This window comes from Carassius gibelio, chromosome B21, assembly GCF_023724105.1.
Source record: "Carassius gibelio isolate Cgi1373 ecotype wild population from Czech Republic chromosome B21, carGib1.2-hapl.c, whole genome shotgun sequence".
Taxonomy (NCBI): domain Eukaryota; kingdom Metazoa; phylum Chordata; class Actinopteri; order Cypriniformes; family Cyprinidae; genus Carassius; species Carassius gibelio.
The window spans coordinates 25,982,178-25,999,695 of record NC_068416.1 but is presented as its reverse complement, the minus strand read 5'-3'; the positions used below and the strand labels follow the sequence as shown (position 1 = coordinate 25,999,695).

General features: G+C 34.6%; 1 protein-coding gene across 2 annotated transcripts in view; it reads right to left on the bottom strand.

The window, feature by feature from the left end:
- Nucleotides 1–17,518, bottom strand: part of dym (dymeclin) — a 67,943-nt gene that overhangs the window by 30,772 nt on the left and 19,653 nt on the right. For both annotated transcript variants that reach the window (XM_052588652.1, XM_052588651.1), the window contains exons 9-14: nucleotides 14,545–14,730; nucleotides 14,287–14,465; nucleotides 13,478–13,603; nucleotides 12,165–12,278; nucleotides 11,777–11,871; nucleotides 1,625–1,730 (exon numbers count right to left, since the gene is read on the bottom strand). In XM_052588652.1, the coding sequence (XP_052444612.1) occupies nucleotides 1,625–1,730; nucleotides 11,777–11,871; nucleotides 12,165–12,278; nucleotides 13,478–13,603; nucleotides 14,287–14,465; nucleotides 14,545–14,730 (806 nt within the window). The remainder of the gene's footprint in view (nucleotides 1–1,624; nucleotides 1,731–11,776; nucleotides 11,872–12,164; nucleotides 12,279–13,477; nucleotides 13,604–14,286; nucleotides 14,466–14,544; nucleotides 14,731–17,518) is intronic.

The window sequence follows — 17,518 nt, the reverse complement described above, 5'->3', positions numbered from 1 at the left end:
TATTATTATTATTATATGAAAGAAAACTAAAAATTATAACAATAAAAAAATTTTTTTTTTAATCATACTCATGTATTTATTAAAATGTCTAATATTTTACTACAATGAATTGTAATTTAAGAACTTCTGAACGATTCAAGATGGCATACAGATGCTAAATCAAATGACTCTGTGTGTTGAAATATGCTCCCAAACACAAAGAATAAAGCCTGTAAACGAGGACCGCAGTGCCCTGTTTGTTTTCTGTGGGTAGCTCATGCAGTGTCATCACTGAGTGGAAGTGCGGTGGAAACTGCTGGAAGAGGGAGTGAAGATATTCAGACTGAGAGAGAGACAGATGGACAGACGAAGAGGAGTAGATGTGAAAGGAAGGAGAGAGAGACACAAAGCAGGGGTGCGGGGCTTAATCAGGACAGCAGACAGAAGTCTGACCCATCCAGACACACAGCAGACATCTGCAAGGCTCCGGCCTCAGGCTGTTTGTGGTGCAAACACACACACACACACACACACGTCCTTTACATCCCTATTGTCCCACACACCCCACCCCCTCTCTAGGGAGCATCAGAGCAGGTTGGCTGCTGCCCTCTAGGGTCAAACCCACTGACCTAAATGACCTGCACAAACAGCCCCTCCCCCTTTCCTCTAAGCCCCGCCCTCCCTTTATGTCTACAGTGTGTCTTTATGTCTAGAAGGACTGTCTGGAGACACACACACATTTGGGCATGTCTTTATGCAGATGTAGCTGTTTATAGCTGATATTAACATCTGATGATCCAATCACAAGCCGAGGCCAGGCATGTATGTATCGACGGGGCTCCCAATTTTAATAAAAGAATATAGACACACACACAAATATTTTCATTTTTATATCTATTTTTTTAATTAATCATGTTCAATCCTACTCATTTAAAATAATTCTACTTATTTACTACTACTTTTACTCAATAACTTCTGAATGGCACAAGTATTAGGTGCTTTAAGTGTACAGTAGTACATAGTAAACCACTATACTAATTCATTCATTCATTCAATAATAATTTGCATTTACATTTATTCATTTAGCAGATGCTTTTATCCAAAGCGACTTACAAATGAGGATAAATGAAACAACCAAACCAACAAGAGAGCAATAATATGTGCTGTGACAAGTCTCAATAATAATGATGTATCATTAATAACCAGGAAATGCATAATGAGGGACTTTTAATTATTAACAAGGCAAAATGCTCTTATTTTGAAAAATCATTAATTTATTAATAAACTATGCACTCTTACAACCATCTAAAATTTCAATATTTCAATACTAACACTGTAAAGTAAACATTATCATAATTTATCAACAGTGAATCATAAGTAATTTCTTTTTTTTGATCGCAAACTGTTTGTGAAACAATGAGCCCGTAGGATGTGCAATGGTGGTTTCATTTTCTTTTCAATAAATGATAGAAATTTGACATTTATTCACCATATAAAGTTGTATCGCAACTTCAAATCTCCAAATTGAAATTAAGATTCTTGTTACACTATTTAGGACTTTAAAAACAAAACATTCTGAAAACAAACTAAGTGAAGACTTTGTGAATCAGTGAATTGACTCTCAGTGATTTAAGGATTGACTCACATAGTCGGGCAGAACGGTGGTGTCGTCTGCTCCCAGGGGCCCACGCAAGGACTGGGTCGCCTGCTCCAGAACTTTATTGTGCTTCTTTGACAGCAGAGCAAACAAACTGAGAGAGAAAGACAGAGAGAGAGAGAGAGTTAGAACCACAAAGCCTTTCTTGAAATCTTTTCGCGTCGTCTGTCACAGGATCAGCAAGAAATCAAAACAGCGTGTCACAGTGATGAACGACGCTGTCGCAGCACTGCTGAGTTTATTGTTCCTCACAGATTTTCACACATATAAGATCGTAATCCACACATCTGGCAACGAGAGCAAGAGTCACAGAGGAGAAACTGCATTCAAAGGCATCGCAGTCGATATGAAATATGTTAAGATATCTTGTTTTGGCAAAAATTCTAACGCAGAATGACATGCATCCTTCCAGAAGGCAATCCCACAATGCATTGTGTTGAGATATGAGAAAGATGACAGACAAAACCATAGAAGTTTTAAAAATGAAATACTATTTTTTTGTGCAATTAAAAACTAATATATATATATATATATATATAGTATATAAGTATAAGTATATATAAGTAAAATCTTGCTATCTTCAATTTTATTTCAGTTTTAGTTTTTATATATTTCCAGTTAATAATGGAAATATATGTCTATATATATACATTTTTTTTTAATTACATTTTTTATACCGTGTTCCAAATTATTATGCAAGTGACACATAAATAGGATTTCGGTACAGTAAAGAGTCAGATTTTTGTTTGTGTAGTTTTTCACATCATTTCAGGTAAGTGATATCAGTCTCAGACTGGTTTGGTCAATAGTTTGCCAAGTCTTCTGAGGTAAATGGAAACCCTACTTAAAGAGGTTGTTCCACATTATTAAACAAGTCACCGTTCTCATGAAACATGTTGAGGAAGAAAGATCTTGCTGAAGATGAAAAGTATGAAATAATGCAATGTCTTGCAGAAGGCATTAAAACAAAAAATCTAAAAAAAAAAGAATAAAACACCACAAACAAAGATCTGACTCTTTACTGTACCGAAATCCTATTGATATGTCACTTACATAACAGGTGTCACAGGATCCATGATGGCTATAACAGTCACTCAGGCCATTCACAAGCTTCTGTAACTCTGCTCTGGTTTCAGAGCTCTTTTAATGAAGCTTAGGTCGGTACAGGGTGTAATTTGGGTCAGAGTTTCCTCTCAGGTCTGGGCATGAGGGCTGGATCTGAAAAACCTCCGGACTTGAGTTTCTCTAGGAAGTTTTTCATATTCAACTTGACAGAAAAATGGGTCACATTTTAGAAAAAAAGACTAGGACAACATGAATTACAGAAGCACTTCTGCCTGGGTCTGAGAGTTCAAATAAACAACAGAAAGCAGGCTAAAAGTTTCCTACAACACAAACTGTTTATATGATTTCATTTAATCAAAAGTCTCAGTCACTAAGTTACCTAATTCTAATACAGCCTGAGATTAACCACTGTTTTTATAGTTAAATAAAACAAACTACTCTTTTTAAATATATATTAGCTTACTTTTTTTTTTTAAAAGCAAACGAAAAAAAAAAAAAAAATTAAAGTAAAAAAATCAAAACACAACAATAACAACAACAACAACAACAACAAAAAACAATTATGAATGTTGGCTTGGCAACTAAATGAAATAAATAATTTTGAGTTCAAGTACTAAAATTATTCAAAATAAAAGCTGTAGAATTTTTTAAACCCAAATAAAAAAAAATACAAAAAGCACAATAAAATTACAGAAAAAAAAGAGAAAAAAAAGAAAAGCTGAACATTTAAAAACAAAAGCTATTTTAAAATAATAACAAATACTATAATAAATAATAAAAAGACTATAGTAGTAGTAGTAATTCATTTTTATTTCTGCATGTAAGGCTATCTACAAAACGGAGTTAATACAATACAAGAGTTACATAAACACAAAATAAAAACCAAGCAAACAAAAATATAGCAATAATAATAAAAAATAAAAAATATGAACACGATAAAAATTCCAAAAATCTTTTCTGGTAAAATCCTACTAAAGAAGTCCCGAATGAGTGTACTTCATTAAAAAAGTTTTCTACTGCATTAAAACCAAGACAGTTCACGTATTTTCCAGTATTTAAGGAATTACAAGCACCACTTTCCCATTGACTGTGTCAAGATAGGCAGCTTACTAGGTCATCATATTAAAAGGCACAAATCATACTCACATGCATACATATACCCACATTAACACCTTCCTGACCTGGTAAGTGTGTGTGATAATAGCCAGGCTGAGATGAGCCAATCAGAGGCCTTGTATGTTAAAGGCAGAGTTAAACATGAATCATGGGTAATGAGTTCCCTCACAACGGTGACCTTCAAATCCTTCTCTTCTGCCCGAATGAGTGTGTGTGTGCACATGTGTGTGTGTGAGTGGAAGACAATGGAAGTGCTGCACGTGTGGTGTGATGGAGAGCAGCAGGGATGATGGGAAGGATTTATGTGTCTCATACTGATGACCTCATCAATCACTAAAGGACGGCACATGCTTTGAGCTCTAACCGTATGAAGCTGTCATATAACACACACACACAGGTATATATATGATACATATGTATTACTAAATATAAATAAAATTAATATGACAAAATAAATAAATACATGCATACATGCATAAATGTTTTCTTTAACTGAAATAAAGCTTAAATTAAATAACATCTAAATATTGGATAAAAACTTAAAATTAAATCACTCGAACACAAATTGTTGAGAAATGTAGGATTGGCAACATTAAGTTAAAGTGAAATGACCAAAAGTAAAATATAAATGAATACTGAAGGTAATTAAAAATATAAATAAATGCCACAATTGTATATAAACAACTGGATTTTATAAACTGTAATTTAGGAAAGTTTAGTAAAGCTTTAGTAATTTGATTAAGTGTGTTTTTTTTTTATATATATAATTTTTTAAACGTCAATTTATATTTATACTAGTATAATAAGTGGTTTTTTTTCTAATATTATTATTTTTAAGTTTATTTATACAACAAACTAAATAAAAATCTAAAATACAGAGATTTTTGTATTTTACTTTATTTCTATTCACACACACACTTCCGATAGGGCATTCTAGGTTTTTTTTCTCTGAGCTCTTTTCACCTTTTTTATCCTGAAAATTGTGCATCTGATCACTTGGTAAAGCACAACACCACACATCCTCAGAAACACACAGGATTTGAGGAATCATTCATGCGCAAACACTACAGTTTAAAGTATACTCAACGCTAACAGCGCTGCTTGACTTAGCAAACACCACGCAAACAGGAAAACAAATCGGAACATAAATATTTTCATCCCGCTCTGCTCTTATTATCAACCGTTTCCTCTGAAGCAAACAAGCAGCCCACAAGCACAGCCCAGAGAGTCCACGTCAAGCATCCCTGAGATTCTAGATTGATCTGTTTTTATTTCGGGGTTGAGATGTGTGCGGCAGACAGCGGCGCTCACAGAGTGTTTGTACCAAATGCCATGTCACTGTGACCTACTGAGAGAGTCAGAGCACATTAAATGCCCGCTGGCACACACACAGAACTATCTGTCCGTCTGCTCTGGGTTTTGATCTGTCTGATACACACACACACACACACACACACACTGTCTGGTACTTTCTGTCTAGCTAAATCTGTGTGTCTGTTACGGTCTGTCTGTTCACAGCCAGTTGAAGTGCTTCATTTGGTGTCTGTCGATTTCCCCGTCTCTTTCGGTCTGTCTGTCTGGAGCAGGTGGTGTTCTCGCTGTGCTAATGGGACGAGGCTGCACTTTGTTGACTCTTAAAGCCACTCAAAGCTAAAAATACCCAGTCTGTCTCTTCGAACGGGGTCTTTCAGTGCACCTGGGCTTTTAACACACACACACACACACACACACACACACAGTGCTGCGGCTAATATATGCAAGTGTGTGTGGTTTGAGATGATCATGCTGTTGACAGATTTGCAGGTCTATCAGATCATGTGTGTGTGTGACTGACCGGGTTTTGGACAGAATCTTAGTAGTTCTGTTATATTGAGCAGCTATGGAAAAAGCTAAAGACACACACAGACTGAACAGACTTCAGGTTTACTCCACAACATCAGCCAATTCAATGATCAACATGCCAAGGACATTTCACACATCTTGTAAGACTTATATGCTGCTTATTAAGTCTTTTAAGTATTAAGTCATTTAGATGTGCCGAATTCAGCCCATTTAATTCTCATTATTGTAGTGCCAAAAAAAAAAAAAAAAATCCTCTCAAAAACATATTAATGCAAAAAATAAACACTCCTACTACAACTAATAATAATATAAAATGAAATAATAATAAAATAAAGTATTATTTTATAATAATTATTTAAATATTACATTAATAAAAATGATAATAATACTTCAATAATAATTTATATTATCAATAATTATTACAATATTGTCCAAAAATGGTCACATATAAATAAAACTATCAAATATATAACTCTGGTGGAAAAAATGTTTAATTGTAATGAAATGATAAAATATATATGAATTAATGCTGCTTTAAACTTATATTAAATTATGCTCCAGTAAAATAATAATTTTATATTCAAAGGGTTTTAAAATAATACTATTATTAATGAAGAATACTGCACTAATGGCAGTTTAAAATTAAGAGAAAATTCAGAAGTGAAATGTTTGGTCAACTACAGTAATGGGAGTTTGAGGGAAAATGTGTTTAATTGTAATAAAAAAGACAAAAAAAAGAATTTTTTAATTATTTAATATTTAAAAAAATTGTTTTACTGTAGCAAAAACACTTTAGAGGTTGAATAACTCCTTTAAGAATCCAAGCTTATAAAAGTCAGGGAATGACAACATTTTGGCATCTAAAGGAAACTCTCAAGTTCTCTCTCTGTGTGTGTGTGTGTGTGTGTGTTTCTCATCTTATCCTGTGGTTTTGCGCTTTTATGGACAACGGCCATTCCAGCATCAACATCCCATGACACACATTGAACAAGAATTACATCCCCACACACACACACACATATACACACACACGCACGCACGCACACACATACGCAGCCTATGATCTGTGTGGTCCAAGTCCAACTCATCTAATGAAGAACTGGCCTCATAACTCTAAATACTTCCTGTCCGCACAGGAAGCAGAATCCTCTGGGCAGCCTGGAGCTATTAAAGTCTTTCAATACCGAACTTTTACAGACACAGAGGCTTCAAAGAGAAACACACAGTGTTCTTACTCATTTCTGAAGCAGCTGGGTGCTATCGACACCCACCACAGGAAACACATAAACATAAGACGGAAAAACAATATCCTTAAAGCCGCTCTCAATGGAACAGACTGCGGTTTTACCAGCAACTTGTTCTTTTAGCACAAAACATGCATTCATTCACTGAAAGAAGAACTTGTACAATAATACCTGATGCACTGCTTTGACTATCAGAGTCAGATTAGCAGATTATTATAACTGATGGCTTTAATCTATTAATTTAAAACATTATATCCATTATGAATAATGTGTATTATAAGCTAATCAATAAGAGTTAATATTGTAAAAAAAAAACTATAAAAAAACATTTCTGTTCATTGAAATAAATCTGAAATTAAGTCAAATCTCACATACTTATATGATTATAGAGATCTAAAAAAATGCTAAACATTTTTTTTTGTAGCTTGAAATTAATTTTTACTTGAAAATGAATAAAATATATATATTTTATGTGACCTTGATGTACTAAAAGAGAAATAAAAGTAATAAAAACGATATACTTAAAAATAACGTTCAGCTTGGTGTTCTTTAATGTACTGTACATTCGTGTAATATCCATTAGATATAAAAACATAAAAATAATTATAATGTGTATTATAAGGGGTTGTGAATAAGGATTATTATAGTTAACTATTAAAACACTTCGGTCATTTGAAATAAAGGTGAAATTAAATAATATCTTGATATTAATTAAAATAAAAATAAGGATTAAAATAGTAAAATTACTTACTAGTAAAACAGTTTTACTGAACTAAAAAAATAATTAAACCTAAATAGTATTTTAAAAAATAATGAAAATTAAAAAAGCACTTAAAAAAACTAAAATTAAACTAAAAAAAAAAAAATATATATATATATATATATATATATATATATATATATATATTTTTTTTTTTTTTTTTTTTTTTTCAAAATATCAATGAAACTAATTGCACTATATTTTATGTATAATTTTTTTCTATTCTTAGCTGTTTTAAATTCATTTTTAACCTTTTAAAATTTTAAATGATTTTCAAAGTTTTTAAATTCCTTGTTTTATTCTTGATTTTTTTTTCCTTTTATGTAAAGCACTTTGAATAAATCATTGTGTATGAAATGTGTTATATAAATAAACTTGCCTTGCCTGATAAAACAAGGCAAGCTTTCTTTGCAATTAATAAACTGCCTAAAAGCAGTTTTAACAACAAACCCGACCACAGAACACGGTACATGCACCATCGTGAGCGTCTGGTTTGCTTTAAAACTAGTGTGTAATGTCATAGGAAACAATGCCTGATGATTGACATTAGCCCATGCAGCAGAACTGCAGCTCCACCCGTAAATAAAATCGGAGAAAATAGCATAATTGTTCAATTTAGCCACCATAAACACTGACCTTTGCCTACTCGCAAAACTGTCGCTTGGCACGCACAGCCATGCTAACTTATGAGCTAACCGCTAACACCGCCGGTGTGCCACAGCTCTACAAAACAGCTTTAAAAGGAAGCTCTGCGCTGCCACTATAATGTACAATTAGTGCGCTTGGCCCCACATTCCCCCGTCATTAGCAAAGTTGCTACGGGCATTTATGTAAACGCTATGTGTTGCTACCGCGGGTGAGCATTATCTCGCTGCCAATACCCCTGCCCTCCGCCAAGCACGCTGAAGGAGAAGGAACAAATCAAATTAAATGCTGACACTGCTGGAGAAAATATGGCTGACATTTCAGAAGAACGTGCCATAATGCTGTTTTAGTGCTACGTTTTTCTTTTGGCAGGATTGTGCGCTTCCTAATGAGGTAAAACGAAGAGAGAGAGAGAGTTCAGTGCGACTGAGGTTTTGACTCTGCATCAAGAACTAGTTATTATTTAGATCCTCTTCTATAACGTTTGATTGTGCCGCCACTGAAAGGATGTTTCAACTGAGCTGTGGGTTTGTGATGTATGTGAACTGCATATGGCTCTTTTTTTATAAACTCTCTGGAAAGATGAAGACTATTAAATGCGTCTAAATTACTAAAAGAATCATTAATGGAAACATCAGGAAACCAGGATTTAAATCAGAACAACAAACTCACAGAACAGCCTTGTTCACTTCACAAATGACTCTTTTGAATCAGTCTTTGAATACATTGAACAAAAGAACCAAATCAGTCTCAATCTCACATTATCATTCTGAATCAGTCTAAATTACCAAAATAATCGTTAAGAAACCGAATCTAAATTAGAAAAACAAGCTCACAGAACCACCTAGTTCAATTCACAAATGACTCTTTTGAATCAGTCTTTTAATAAATTGGCCAAAAGAACCAAATCAGTCTCAATCTCACATTATCATTCTGAATCAGTCTAAATTACCAAATGCACACATTACACAAATGACTCTTTTAAGCAGTTATTTTTAATGGATCCGTCAAATGAAGAAGACTAATCCGCTCTCTATATGCCATGTGTTAAAGGTTTGAATCTGTATAAAGTACTATAAGAATCATTGAATTGAATCAATCAGGAAACCAGAACTGTAATGCGAACAACAAATATACAGTACAGACTATTCTGATTCATAGATGACTCTTTTGAGTGGTTCTTTACAGGATTGGTCAAAAGACTGTCTCAATCTCATGTTAATGGTTTGAATCGGTCTGAAGTAGTAAAATAATAATTAATGCAATCATTAAGAAGCCAGTATCGAAATCAGAAGAACAAATAAATAGTACAACCTACTCTATTTCACGAATCACGAATTCTGAGTGGTTCTTTTAAATAAATTGGTCAAACGATTCAATAAAAAGCCAAATCATTCTCATCGTCACATTAGGGGTTTTAATTGGTCTGAATAACTTAAAAACAATCACTGATGAAGACGCAGAGAAACCAGAATCTAATGCAGAACAACGAACACGCAGCACAACCAAGTTCAATTCAAGAGTTTGTCCACAGAAGAAAATGTAAAGATTAAGGAAAACTTTGCTAAACCTCCTTTGAGCTGCGTTTGCTCCGTTCCAGATGAAGTCATGGCAAAATCTGGGCAACAGAAACCAAAACATAACATGCACTTCACAATGACAAAACAATAAATAGGGCGATGTATCAGAACACATGATTTCACTCAACTAAAGCCACTGACTCTGCCAGAGGACCGTTTTTTTTATGCTGTTGTTTACAATGTGGCACAAAGTTTTGATGTTATATAAAAGGATGTGCGATATTATTCAGGAAACAAAAGCCTAAATGTCCAACCAATCCGACTGTTGATTGTCAGCGGCCTTGAAAACAGCCAGCACGGCTCAGTTTCAGTGCATCTGAGGTGACCGGGGTGTTTTGTACCAAAGTCAACAAACATTTCATTCACTTTAATTCAGTGTGTGTGTGTATCACAAACATCATGCAATGAAACGCGATCTGTTTGTGTTCAACGCTGGATAAATGGAAGTGTTAGAAAGCGCTTGTTTGTTCTCTAACAGTTGCTCACCTTCCTGATCTCAAACAAGATCCAGTTTCTGGACCGTTGCAAATAAGGCCATCTGTGATGCTGGACCGCGGACACAAACAGACTCACCTGAGAACAGCAGCAGCATCTCACACTCACACACTCATAAACAACAGATTCACTGACAAGTTCTCTTTTTATCAAATGTACAATTATTTTTCTTATTAAAAATTTACATTTTTAAAGGGGGACAAATGCAGATCACATTGTTTTGTGCATATATATATATGTGTTTGTGTGTGTGTGTCTGTGTGTGTGTGTGTGTGTGTATATACATTTGAATAAAATATTTGTTCAATTGATTGAATTGATCAAAAGACAAGAAGAAAACGATCAACCTAAAGCTCAGATGTTAATGGTTTAAAGCAACTTAAAGTACTACAAAAATAATTTAAATCATTTAATATTAAATTCTTAAATTAAAATTACATTTAAAAAATTTATCAATCAGTTAATTAATTTAAAAATATTATTCAGAATTAATCTAAATCACAACAAAAAACATACATAACAGAACAAAATAGGACTTATATATTACTTGATTATTATTACTAACATTTCCATCGAAATTACCAGGAACAGTTGTACCAGGAACTTTTTTTCCCGGGAACTATCCCCCCCACCCCCCCACCAAGAGCTGTTGCTTTTTGCATTTCCACTACAGTCTAAAGTACCAGGAAGATTAGGCAAACAGTCTAAATGTTTCTCAATACAAAGCAAGCAGATTTCCGACTTGCATCTTCGGTAGTACGGACATCACGAGTTACATTTCATGACACGATAACAGCAGTATTTTGAAAATTATCTGAATAAATGGTGGTTGAAATCACAATGCTGCGTAACCAATCAGCATGTTTAGAACCCAAGTCCCTCCCACGAAAGTTCCAGAATTTTGAAAAAGTACGGGCTATTTTTTCCCTGGAACTTTATTTAGATCCTGGTTCCTTCGGTGGAAACATACAGAGTACCAGCCCAAAGTCCTGGGAAAAGTTCCATCGGTGGAAAAGCGGCTTTATATTTTAATTATGTGTGTGTACGTATATACACACACAAACACACACACACATATATATATATATATATATATATATATATATATATATATATATATATATATATATATATATATATATATATATATATATATATATATATATATAGTTAAATATTATTATATAACAAATTATAAAACAATGTATTAAAAAATCTGATTAAAAAAAAAACAAATTCAAATAGTAATATTAAATGATCAACTTCATGCATCCTTGATGACTAAAAGTATTAATTTCTTTACCAAAAAATGTACTGCCCCCATATTTTGACCAGCACTGTATATATTAAAATATTCACTAATCAACTAACCAGTTGTGCTGTGTTGACTAACCTTATGATTCGCTGGGCGGCGTACTGGTGTAGGTTACGAAACTGGGCCGACATGTTGGCTAGGGCAGCCAGGCAGTTCGTGTGGAGGTATTTATCCTGAAGCAGGGGAAATCAATAAAACCATGCATAAATCATTTGTGCTGTTTCTTCTCGCAGGGCAAAACAGAATGAAATGGCTCCATTATACTTTGAATATAAAACCCTGCTCTGTTCATTGGACTCCCTGGACTGAATATGTTCACAGATCTAATATAAAACTTCAGCAAGCTTTGTAAAACTCGTGAGCTGGTTGCTGTGAGTCTCGCTGTTGCATGATAAAATTTGCATGTGCCCACGGCCAAAGACCTGGATATTTATGGAGCTTCGCATCTATATGGGTCGGGTCTCACCCTGGTCCTCGTCATGTTGAACTGGATGGTCCGAATCACGACCAGGATCAACAGAGAACCCAGAGAGATCTCCGTCAGAACACGCTCCGTATACCATGAGATGTTCTTCAACATCTGAGAGAGAGAGAAAACAGAAAACAACAAACACTAACAATAAAAACATGAGTCTTTGCTCCATTTAAAAGGTGAAGATACAATTAATAAAAAGTGTCATCGAAGATGTTTGTTTCTTCATCAGATTTGGAGAAATGTATCATTCCATCATCGGCTCACTAATGGATCATCTGCAGTGAATGGGTGCCGTCAGAATGAGAGTCTAAACAGCTGATAAATACATCACACCACTCCAGAAGCCACACAAACACGCAGCTTTTGGCTTCTCAAGACATTAACTGATGGACTGGAGTGCTGTGGATTATTGTGATGTTTTTATCAGCTGTTTAGACTCTCATTCTGACGGCACCCATTCACTGCAGAGCATCCATTAGTGAGCCGATGATGGAGAAACAAACAAATCTACATCTTGGATGGCTTAAGTGTGAAAATTTTCAGCAAATGTTCATTTTTGGATGACCTATTCTTTAAATATTCAACTTGAAAGCGTCATCTTCATTTGCACGCCTGAGTATCTGAGTGCATGAAGAGATTGATGGAGTACAAAAGGTTTGAAGAGTAAATGGTTTAAAAGCTATTTAAAACGAATGTTCATCTACCAGTTCAATCTGAATTTCAAAGATCTTGCACTTATTTTAGATGTAACTACCAAAACCACAGATTACGCTAATATAAAAAAAATGTAAATAGCATTAAAACAAAAGCCAGTTTGAAAACACTCTTGGTCAAATATGGTCTTTGTTATAGAGTCGTTGGAGCACAATGTGCACCGCTGTAACTGTCTGCAAACCACAACCTTTAAACAACTGATGATGTATATTCTGAACTAACAGTGTCTGTGTGAGTTTTGATGATAAACATTAGAACATCTGATGCATTGAAACTAAATCGAAAAATAAATGTGCAAACTTGTGTGCATGCATATCACTGTTATTTTCATACAGATCTATAAACATAAGCTCGATGGAAAACCAACCGCAAATACAATCTGTCCTGCATCAGTTTACACAAATATACTGAGAGGACACACACAGACTCGAGTCGTGTTACTCTCATTTCCTGCCTGGAATCACAGATCTGGAATCAGTTCCAGACTCGCACCATATTCACACACAGGGAAAGCACTTCAGGCTCTCAGATGAAGCAGATTCTTTATGTTTTCATCTGATTTCTGATCGGGGTGATGTGTGTGACCTCACCACTTCATGTATGGAGCGGTTGAAGGTGTCGTCCTCCGTGAGAATGAGGAGGATGATGAGGGCCATGTACACATGATGAGAGTTTCTTTCCTCCACATGATACAAGATCTCAAGAATCGGCAACACCTACAGAGACAGAAAGACACAATACTTTACTACTGTGCAAAAAAAAATACAGGGGTCAACTCATGTTTTTGATTCATTGGCTTATTTAGAGATGTGAAATCACACGATTTAATTAAAATAAATTAAAGACTACAAGCATAACATTAGCTGAATTTAAATGTGCATTTATTTTACATATTTACTAAATTATATAGAATTTGAAAATTAATGTAAAAATATTTGATCATGATACCAAACAATCTGTAAAATAAAAAAATAAAAATAAAAAAACATTTCAATAAAATCTGTAAAATAAAAAATGAAAATAAATAACATTTAAATAATAAAACAATCATAAAATATAATTAATATAAAAAAATAAATAAACAGATTTAAACTTTACATGGCAATTTTTTTATTCTGTAATATTTTTTATTCTACACACTCCGCAGTGTAGTTTGAAATCAAGGTTTTAAAGTTTCAATCAGCAAGAAAGTATATAGCATTTGCCTTTATATTACTAAACTACTGATCTTCTGACACATGGGCCAAACAGAAAAATGTAATGGCCAATAATAAAATAAAAAAAACGCCAAATATCATACCACTAGAAAAAACACACACATCCCCGTCTAAGAAGTCCTGCCTACAATGAATGATTGACAGCAGTCAGGAGTTCTTCAAGCACAGGTGCGTGATCTCACCAGGTTCTCCATGTCCGTGCGGGACAGTATGTACGTCCTCATGTTGCTGTTCTGGTGCAGTAGCGTGTAGAGCAGTAACGTCACCTGGTCTGATTTCTGCTGCTCGCACAGCGCGGTGTACAGACTGTTAAAGTTGATCTGAAACGTGTGAGGCTGAGGAGACGGGATGGATGAGGAATCTGAAGCACACACAGTAGCACTTTCAGTGAAAATAGTTCAGCTGAATATCAGCAACAAACTGGGGCCGCTCTGGTTCACCTTGAGTGTTTTTGAAGCAGGTAACAGCCTGGCGGTAAGGGTTCGGACAGTCCGGGCCGTCGGTCAGATTGGCCAGAACCAGCAGTAACAACAGACTCTGATTGGACAGTGGGAGAGGGTTCTGATCTTGCTCCGCCCCCGGCCTGCTGCCGACTCCCCCTAATGTGAACACGCTCCACAACCCACCTGAATAACACAGAAACCAATCACATCTGTTGGAAAACCATCAACATGGAGAGACTTTAATTAATGATGATAAAGGAAAAGGTCACGTCGAGCATTTATGACTAACATTATCATTGGCATTAATTCCTGCACTGAGATCAGAGATACAAACATTAATATTCCTACAAGAATATTTTCAGTTTTTTTTTTATTTTGCTTTAGTAATTTTATGTGCTTTTATATATATATATTATATATATATATATATATATATATATATATATATATATATATATATATATATTTTTTTTTTTTTTTTTTTTTTTTTTATGTATAGCAATATATATAGGACTTGCAATGACTTTATAATTCAGAAATACAACAAAAATGACTCGTAATTTAAACTTCTATGTCATACTTAGGATTTATTAAAGCATTTTGTCATAATAACGACTTGATGATATCAACCAGTTCAGTTAATTGTTGCACAAGCAGAGCAAGTCAGTACATTTTATGACACACAATCAGACCAGGATCATGCAACAGATGATTTGGGCATCATGTTGACTTTAACGTTGCAAAAACAAGATGGGTTGAAAGTTTTCCGTCTAACAATGTTCAAACAGTAATTGATTTTCAACAGATTTGGAGTTACTAATCATTCAGGCATCGCATCGGGTGGGTCGGGAAGAGCGAGAGAGATTGGAGATGGAAATGAGATGCCTGTCTCCACGTCTAATCGCTTGTGGCTGGACATCGCGGCCCCACCAGCAGACTGAAGCAGAGCCAGGAAGCTAACAAACATCCAGCGCAAATAAAAACAACAACACTGGCGGAAAAACTCCCAGCTCTGAGAAGACTGATATCATTAAAGGGCACTGGACTGCATCTATCCGTTAGCTTCCTCATGATGTCATCGTGTTCCAAATGAATTGGAACTGCGATGATGTCACGACAGATGCCACGCCCACCTCGGTCGACCAATGAGAGCGAGCGAGCGAGCGCAGACGCCAGAGCATACTGTAATCTACTCTTCAGAGCCAATCAGAAGCCTGTAATCGCTCACAGACACACTGACACACTTTTATGACGTTAAAAATGATGCATGAAGAAAGAAGTTTGTCCTGTGTGTGGTTCTTTTCTCTCAGCACAGATATAATATTACAAGAGAAATAGACTCATACCTTTTCATAGCATTTACTGTTTTCCCTATTTATGTTAGTCATAAATCGATATAAACGGCGCAAAGTTTCTTGCTTAAAGATAGTTGTATGACCATTTCCATGCCTCTTTCAGATTATTTATATAAGAAAAAACATATATATTAGTGCCCATGCCCACTAACACATAATGTAAGAAATCATGTTTTGGTAAATCATAATTGTGACATGAAATTTCTGCTTTTGGTAACTGATAAGTGATATAGTATGTGCATTTTTGTAAGGCATGCTTGTTAAATGATACAGCACTACAGTCACATTTTTCCCACACACAGGATGCCATTAGAGCTGCTTAAGGTTGTTTGTGACTTTGTATGGCTGCATGCTAAGGTAACAAACACCCCAGAGCAAACCACTTCCATGCTAACTATTTGTTTGATGATGTTTCAGATAAAAGGTGTGAAGGGAAATTCACTCAGGTGTGACATTCTACTAGCACGCAAAACACTTCTTGTGTCTCATGAAAAGATTCCCGTGTGATTGTATCAATATAAAGCTGATCGAAGGTCATGTGAGGCTTGACAAGTCACTGTATGGCTCATATGCTGCTGCTTTTTTCTCTTTTACTTTTGGCAATAGCACTGTGTGTCGACGCAGTAACCACGAGGCTATTGGCCTAGACAAATTTAAATTTTAAAAGCATGTAAACATAGAAATCATAAAATGTTAACAATTTATTTAATATTTTAATATGTGATAAAAAAATTTTAAAAAGCATTATGAATAGTAATAAAAGTCTGTCATCATTTCTTTTGGCAGTGTGTGGTGGATTTGCGCATCTTCTCAGTTAACAACTGCTCTGTGTAGTAGCAGCTGCTCTATGTGAAATCACGCACCTGATGGAATTAACCGCTGATTAGAAAACCGGCTTTACTGACGAGATGCGCATTAACGATCGGCCAATCGTGATCGGAGCACCCCTACTTTTGAATTACTTACACTGATCCCTTGCAAAACATGGCCAAAGTAAAAAAAAAAAACGAGTTGGACGTATGATGGGGTATTTCTAAAGATTTTGTGTGTGTGTGTGTGTGTGTTGTATATACACGTATATAAAAAAAGCAAAAAATAATGCTACATTGGCTAACCGAGACTTGCATTTTATTGCCCTTTTGTTGGTTTTTATTGTTTCCATTGTCCTCATTTGTAAGTCGCTTTGGATAAAAGCATCTGCTAAATGAATAAATGTAAATAATTATGACAGAAAAAGTTACTGCTTACAAGCTCATGACTTTTTATCTCATAATTTAAACTTTTTATGGCTATTATGATTTAAATACATGATATTCACTGATTTGAGAATATCATTACAATGCATTATACATAATATATACTCAAAAATTAAAAATACTAAATGACGGGGGGCAAAACAAATACACACATTATCCATTGTAAGATTTAAAAAAAAAATATATATATATAATATATATAAATATATATATAAATATATATATATATTTATATGTGTGTGCTCATATTAAATATAAATAAAACAATTTAAAAAATATGTACAGCATTTTGAATGCCCTGGATTAAATTTGTATTATTTTTTGAATGCTACAGTGTCTATTAAAAACACGATCTGCACC